The sequence below is a fragment of the Gekko japonicus genome, unplaced genomic scaffold (genome assembly GCF_001447785.1).
Source record: "Gekko japonicus isolate JY-2015 unplaced genomic scaffold, Gekko_japonicus_V1.1 scaffold1671, whole genome shotgun sequence".
Taxonomy (NCBI): Eukaryota; Metazoa; Chordata; class Lepidosauria; order Squamata; family Gekkonidae; genus Gekko; species Gekko japonicus.
The window spans coordinates 14533-22791 of NW_015174890.1; the positions used below are offsets into that span (position 1 = coordinate 14533).

The 8259-nt window shown below is 50.3% G+C and overlaps 1 protein-coding gene across 1 annotated transcript in view; it reads left to right on the forward strand.

Moving 5' to 3' along the window:
• The first annotated feature begins 7432 nt into the window (after positions 1-7432).
• LOC107121919 (neuromodulin-like) overlaps positions 7433-8259 on the forward strand; it is a 151630-nt gene continuing 150803 nt past the window's right edge. The window contains exon 1 of the mRNA XM_015424930.1: positions 7433-7496. Within this exon, the coding sequence (XP_015280416.1) occupies positions 7433-7496 (64 nt within the window). The remainder of the gene's footprint in view (positions 7497-8259) is intronic.

Genomic DNA, 8259 nt, shown 5'->3' on the forward strand with positions numbered 1-8259 from the left:
CCACCGTCGAAGATGGCAACTCGGTGGTGGTACAGTGACGGCGGCGGCTCCTATGCAAAGGCCTGGCGGAAGAGTTCTGTCTTGCAGGCACTGCGGAACTGCACCAGGTCCCGCAGGGCCCGAACCTGCTCTGGGAGCTTATTCCACCAGACAGGAGCCACCGCCGAAAAAGCCCTGGCCCTGGTTGCAGCCAGCTTGATGTCCTTGGGGTCGGGAACCACCAATAGGTGCTGCGACCCCAACCGTAGAGCTCTTGGGGGAACATATGGAGAAAGGCAGTCCTTTAGGTCCTTTAGGTATCTTGAGGGTCCTACTGGACTTGGTTTGCCGGGTATTTAAGGTCCCGCTGGACTTGAGTTTTGACAGCCAGTTTGGTGTAGTGGCTACGAGTGCTGACTCTAATCCGGGAGAACCAGGTTCGATTCCCCACTCCTCCACATGCAGCTGCAGGAGTGACCTTGGGTCAGTCACAAGTCCTCTCAGAGCTGTTCTCTCAAGAGCAGTCCTCCAAAGAGCTCTCTCAGCCCCACCGACCTCCCAGGGTGTCTCTTGTGGGGAGGGGAAGGGAAAGGAGTTTGTAAGCTGCTCTGAGACTCCGAGTGAAGGGTGGGATATAAATCCAGTCTCTTCTCTGCTTCTTCATCATCTTCTACTGAAGACCCACGTGGCTACTCACCTGGAACTGCCCAAAGAAAGATCTTCACTCTCTTTTACAGATTTCTTTCTGTGGGGAGATTTTTTTCCTACTTTGGTGAGTGGCTGGTTTCTGCTGTGGCACCGTTGTCTTTTTGCTACCTCCGCTTTCTCCCAGTCTGTTTCCAATCAAAGGGGAAGGACACCTTCACCATTCTGAGCCTTCACCTCATCTGTTCTCCTGGAAACTGAGAGAAGGGATTTGTACTGCTCTCAAAAGGTTACTTTTTTTCCTAACCAAAGGATTGCCCTCGTGAGCGACCCTCGATACCCCCGTGGAAAAGACCTTGACCTCTTCCCTCTACTTAGTTGTGTTCTCCAGAACGATAACCTGAATTGAGCAACTTGGATGGTTCCATTGTCAGATCCTAGCCTAGTTCTTTATGAACTTCACATCTGTGGGAAAGCTGTGCGCTTGTGTTACGGACTGGCCTTCCTTCTCATCGCTGCCCAACTAGAGAATTCTTCTTAAGGAGCAATCTTGAGGTAGAATTGTCACGGGTGTACTGTGGCTCAAGTTGTTAAGACGCTGAACTGCAGGCTGTGGAAGGTCAGTAGTTCAGCAGTTCAAGCCCCGAGTGTGCCGCATGACGGAGTGAGCTCCCGTCTCCAGTTCCAGCTCCTGCCAACCTAGCAGTTTGAAAGCAAGAAATTGCAAGTAGATAAATAGGTACCGCTTCGGTGGGAAGGTGACAGCGTTCCGTGCACCTTGGCGTTTAGTCATGCCGGCCACATGACCATGGAGAAGTCTTCGGACAGCGCTGGATCTTCAGCTTGGAAACGGAGATGAGCACCGCAACCCTAGAGTCGGACTCGACTGGCTTTCGAGCAAGGGAACCTTTACTGTGTGAAAGGGGGGGATTCATACTTCGTGGTCTCCTTCAACAGACTGTGGCTATGGGGTTAACCGTTCCTGTTACCTCTCCACCCACAGCCCTATGTTCTTCCATTGTAGGCCAAACAAACTGCCAAAATAAACATTTCTTGCTGAATGAAATGTGCCATCGAACACACCCCAATTTGCGTTTATCGCTTTGTCAACTAAAAAGCAGTTTGTCTGGTTTATAAGCATGCACTCACACACACACACACACACCAATCCCAGGGCTAGGATTGCAAGCAGTTCGAAAGCAAGAAATTGCAAGTAGATAAATAGGTACCACTTCGGTGGGAAGGTAAACAGCGTTCTGTGCGCCTTGGTGTTTAGTCATGCCGGCCACATGACCACAGAAACGTCTTCGGACAGCGCTGGCTCTTCAGCTTTGAAACGGAGATGAGCACCGCAACCCTAGAGTCGGACTCGACTGGCTTTCGAGCAAGGGAACCTTTACCTTTACCTTTACATCCGCCATTGACACAAAAATATGATAACATGTAGAACTGGGAATAGGCATGGAGTCAGAGACTTGCTTTCTCCATCCCTTGGTGCTAGAATGCCACACTGGATATATCCCGTTCATTAAGGAGCCAGAATTTCCCACTGAATATAAAATATTCCATTTCTAGAAGATTATTTGCATATGTGCTATCACTTGCTGGTAGACGCGTTCCTCTGAATACAGTTCCCTTATAGTTAAAATATACAGACATACAACCTTTTAAAAAAGCATAAGAACTTTACTTTTTAACATATGCAAAAGACTACTGTAAGGATACAAGGCGGAACATGGAAAACAAATATGGTATGAGGTACTTCAGTGGGAAGGTAACAGCCTTCCGTGCGCCTTGGTGTTTAGTCATGCCGGCCACATGACCACGGAAATGTCTTCGGACAGCGCTGGCTCTTCGGCTTGGAAACGGAGATGAGCACCGCAACCCTAGAGTCGGATTCGACTGGCTTTCGAGCAAGGGAACCTTTACCTTTACCTTACTTAAGTATGTAAATTGATGAGGTAATGGAATCCCCCCATTTATGCGTGTATGTTTGTTTGTCTGGTGTTTGTCTTTATAAAAGATAAAATGTTTATTTTTTTAAAAAAGAACACAGTTCCCTTCAGTCACACTAAAAAAGACCAGAAGCAGAGTATGTTCCCCTTTCTTTTAAATACATGGAAGAACGAGACACATGGAAGATACGGTGTCTCCCGAGCTCTGCTTCCAATATTTCTTCAATCATTCCAGCAACAGCCTTCTATTTTGCACTGGTTCACTCTCTTCCCCCAGACAAGAGCTCAGGAACGGCTGAAAGATAATCCGCCTCTGTCACCAGACATGGTTGTCATCAGTATGCTGACACCATTAAACCTGCACTGCCATGTACTACTTCTTAATGTCACGTTGACTGAACCTCCACATTCAGAGGCAGTAAATGTCTGACACCCAGTGCCAGGAGGCTACATTAGGGGATGGCCTTGGCCCCGCTGCCCTGTTTGTTGGCCCTCCAGAGGAACTAGTTGGCTACTGTGTGAGACGGGATGCTGGACTGGATGGATCACTGGTCTGAGCCAGCAGGGCTCTTCTGATGTTCTTCTCAGGAGAAAGCCTTGGCCTCTCTGCCCGGTTGTTGGCCCTCCAGAGGAACTAGTTGGCTACTGTGTGAGACGGGATGCTGGACTGGATGGATCACTGGTCTGAGCCAGCAGGGCTCTTCTGATGTTCTTCTCAGGAGAAAGCCTTGGCCTCTCTGCCCGGTTGTTGGCCCTCCAGAGGAACTAGTTGGCTACTGTGTGAGACGGGATGCTGGACTGGATGGATCACTGGTCTGAGCCAGCAGGGCTCTTCTGATGTTCTTCTCAGGAGAAAGCCTTGGCCTCTCTGCCCGGTTGTTGGCCCTCCAGAGGAACTAGTTGGCTACTGTGTGAGACGGGATGCTGGACTGGATGGATCACTGGTCTGAGCCAGCAGGGCTCTTCTGATGTTCTTCTCAGGAGAAAGCCTTGGCCTCTCTGCCCGGTTGTTGGCCCTCCAGAGGAACTAGTTGGCTACTGTGTGAGACGGGATGCTGGACTGGATGGATCACTGGTCTGAGCCAGCAGGGCTCTTCTGATGTTCTTCTCAGGAGAAAGCCTTGGCCTCTCTGCCCGGTTGTTGGCCCTCCAGAGGAATGAGTTGGTAGGGTTGCCAGACCCCCAAGCAAGGCGGGGTTTTCCCCAATTTCTAGGACTCCAGCCTTCCGCTGGCCAGCTGACTGGCAGGGAAGTCCCACCCCCCAACAGACACGTCACTCTGCAACATCCCTTTCACAATGATGACACCCAGAAGTGACATCATCATGCTGCCGACGTTGGGGGCAGTGATGCTCTAGTTTTTGGGCAAACTCTATGGTTTTGAAGTTTTTAAAAAAACCCAGAATTTTGCCCCCAAAATTGGGGTGTTACCCCCTGATATTGGCCAAGTGATGACATCACTTCCAGGTGACGTCATCACGCCATGCACATGAAGCAGAAGATCCTGGGAAGGGCCCACGACTCCCCTGCTCGGCAAAAGGTAGGACCTGGCAACCCTACTAGTTGGCCCCTGTGTGAGGTGGGATGCCGGACTAGATGGACCCTCCCTGGTCTGATCCAGCAGGGCTCTTCTGATGTCCTCATGAAGGCCTCTGTGCCCAGTTGTTGGCCCTCCATAGAAATTGGTTGGCTGCTGTGTGAGACAGGATGCTGGACGAGATGGACCCCTGGTCTGATCCAGCAGGGCTCTTCCTATGTTCTTATGAAGGCCTTGGTCTCTCTGCCCTGTTGTTGGGGCTCTGGAAGAAATGAGTGGCCACTGTGTGGGACAGGAAGCTGGACGAGATGGACCCTCACTGTTCTGATCCAGCAGGGCTCTTCTGACGTTCTTATGAAGACCTTGGTCTCTCTGCCCTGTTGCTGGCCCTCCAGAGGAACTGGTTGGCCCCTGCGTGAGACAGGATGCTGGACGAGATGGACCCTCACTGGTCTGATCCAGCAGTGCTCTTCCTATGTTCTTATGAAGGCCTTGGTCTCTCTGCCCTGTTGTTGGGGCTCTGGAAGAAATGAGTGGCCACTGTGTGGGACAGGAGGCTGGACAAGATGGACCCCTGGTCTGATCCAGCAGGGCTCTTCGGACGTTCTTATGAAGGCCTCGGCCTCTCTGCCCTGTTGTGTGCCCTCCAGAAGAACTGAGTGGCCACTGTGTGAGACAGGAGGCTGGACAAGATGGACCCTCACTGGTCTGATCCAGCAGGGCTCTTCTGATGTTTGATGAACAGGGTCCCATTCCAAACAAGAATCAGCAACCCTGCATTGATCCTGCGGTTTCTCAAAAACGGAGGGCTTGGGCGGTTTAGCCGCTTCTTCCACATTTATGGGGAAAGAGATAAAAGCGACTCTATTTCTCAATAGTAGCACCTTTCCCTGGGTCTCTTGTTGGATCCGGATAGAGTGGAATAATACCGCTTGAGTCTGGGTGCATACGGAATGGCAGATTCCTTTTGCATAGCGGATGACATCGATCGTGGCATTTATATTCTGCCACCGGATGTGGAATCGAAGCGAGAGCCTCCTTAGCCACGGTGAAGGTGTCAGACTTCTTAGCCATCGACTGCTACGGATTTCTGTTTGGAAGGGCTTCAAAAGCTGCACAACGGACTCTGCGTGTAATGAGACAGAAGCGTTCGGGTGTTGTAACTAAGCAACCGAGGAAGAGTGCCCCCACGGAGGCCGAGGTTCAGGAGTACAGGATGTGCAAAGAGGCATCGCTTATTAACACAAACTGTCGCAGGAAGTCTGATTAGACCGGACTGGCGTTTGTGTTGCAAAAAGTCGCGGAAGACAGGACAACCCAGGGCATGGCAATTATGCCGCTGCCTCCGCTTTGTAGATTGGTCTAAAAGCTTTTTTTCGTCATTGGCGGCGGAACGTTGCCAGTGGAGCAGATGCGCAGGCCAACATTGTCTTTTGATTTATCACTTCTTGTTGTTCTCGTTCAGTCATACAGTCGCGACCCCGTGGGCCACATCACATCAGGCCCTCCTGTCTTCCGTCGTGCTCCGGGGTTTGCTTAATTTCATGTCCGTTGCATCCATGACACTGTCTAACCATCTCATCCTTTGCCGTCCCCTTCTTCTTCGACCTTCAATCTTTCCCAGCATCAGGGTCTTCTCCAGTGAGTGCTCCCTTCTCATTGGGTGGCCAAAGTATCACGACCCTGCGACTTTCCAACCGGTATTATATTCTGGGTAAGCATTAGTGCCAACACCCTCAAGGTCCGAAGGGGTCGTTCCCGCACACGTCCCCCCCACACACATATTTCTTGACCATCTGGTCCCAAAAATGTGTTATGCTCAAAGTTTGAGCACAGTGGCACCTTTAAGACCAACAAGTTTTCATTCTGGGTTATAAGCTTTCATGCCTTGGGTACCACCACCAACAGATGGGCCAGATAGTGCTAATCTGTGATCCGAATTTGGCCTATAAACAGCCAGATCTACTGTTTCACTTCTTCATCGGAGCTCCTACAGGTTTTGGTCACAGTAAGATCTATGGAGAATGTTATGTATTGGGGCTGGAACTCAGTCTAGTGGTATCCAATGAGCCAAAAATCCTAAATATAAATACACATTGATGGGGTCTGAACTGGCAGAGACTGAACAAGAGAGAGATCTTGGAGTCGTAGTAGATAACTCACTGAAAATGTCGAGACAGTGTGTGACTGCAATATAGAAGGCCAATGCTATGCTGGGGATTATTAGGAAGGGTATTGAAAACAGATCAGCCAATATCATAATGCCCCTGTATAAATCAATGGTGCAACCTCATTTCGAATACTGTGTGCAGTTCTGGTCACCACATCTTAAAAAGGATATTATAGCTTTGGGAAAAGTGCAGAAAAGGGCAACTTGAATGATAAAAGGGTTGGAACACTTTCCCTAAGAGGAAAGGTTAAAGTGCTTAGGGCTCTTTAGCTTGGAGAAACGACGACTGAGGGGTGACATGATTGAGGTTTACAAGATTATGCATGGGAAAGAACAGGTAGAGAAAGAGGTACTTTTCTCCCTTTCTCACAATACAAGAACTCGTGGGCACTCCATGAAATTGCTGAGCGGTCGGGTTAGAACGGATAGAAGGAAGTCCTTCTTCACCCAAAGAGTGATTAACACTTGGAATTCACTGCCACAGGAGGTGGTGGCGCCTACAAGCATGGACGGCTTCAAAAGGGAATTAGATATGCATATGGAGCAGAGGTCCATCAGTGGCTATTAGCCGTGCGCCTGGGTGTTTAGTCATGCCGGCCACATGACCACGGAAACGTCTTCGGACAGCGCTGGCTCTTCGGCTTGGAAACGGAGATGAGCACCGCAACCCTAGAATCGGATTCGACTGGCTTTCGAACAAAGGAAACCTTGACCTTGACCTTTTCTGCTACACTCATTTCCTCTGCTTTATTTATTGCATATCTCTGTGTGTGCGTTCCGCATCTCCAACAGAACCCACATTTTTTGCTTAATTGGTGCGGGAACATCACTTGCCGTGTGTGTGTGGGGTGTGTGTGTGTCCTGTTGCCCCATTGCAGCAGTCCAAGTAGCCTCCCGTAAGCACCTTCCATTTCCATCCTCCTTCCTGAATGAAACTGACACAGGGGAACGGCCACTGACTTGGCCAAGCCGCCATGCAAGCAGTGGGGCACACGGCAGCTGCCCCTTCCTCCCCTACTCACTCCCACACCCTTCTTGGCTTGCTGTCGGTAGGCTACTCTGGGCATGGGTGACCCATAGAGGGATGTGTCACCATAGAGTCTTTACCCAAATGCTAGATCTTCCCCGCCTGACATGCTTAGTGCGATGACGTCACCCCTGGGTGACGTCATCAAGCCGGGCACGTCAGATGCACTGGGGCTCTTTGGAGGTGGGGCTCCCCCACCGGTCAGCTGGCCACAGGCAGATTGGGCCTCCCGAAAGTGGGGGGAACCCCGCCTCCATCAGGGGGACGGGAGCCCTACGTGACAAACTGAGGTTATGTAGCCAAGCCAGTTATTTGTTTTGTTTTATTTACTTCCAAAATTTACATCCTACCTTCCTGCCAAGGCGGGGCCTCCAAGGCGGCCAACAGTGAAAAACAGAATATTATTTTTTGAAAAGACCAGGAAACCAATACGAAACACATACGTTAAAATGCAGGAGCAGCAGTTAAAATGCAAGGCAAGAAGAAGACAGCAGCACCTGTGAAAGGGATCTGGGTGTCCTGGTGGATCACAAGCTAAACATGAGCCTGCAGTGAAATGCGGCTGCGAAGAAAGCTAATGCCATCTTAGGGTGCATGAACAGAAGCCTTGTGTCCAGATCACGGGAGGTGGTCATTCCACTCTATTCTGGTATGGTCAGGCTCCATCTGGAGGACTGTGTCCAGTTTTGGGCACCACATTTTAGGAAGGACGTTGACAAGCTTGAGCGTCTCCAGAAGAGGGCAACCAGGATGGTGAGAGGGTTGGAATCCAAGTCTTATGAGGAAAGGCTGAAAGAGTTAAGTCTGTTTAGCCTGGGAAAGAGAAGGCTTAGAGGGGACATGATTGCAATCTTCAACATAAGAACATAAAAGACGCCAATGTTGGATCAGGCCAAAGGCCCATCCAGTCCAACACTCTGTGTCACACAGTGGCCAGAAATACCAG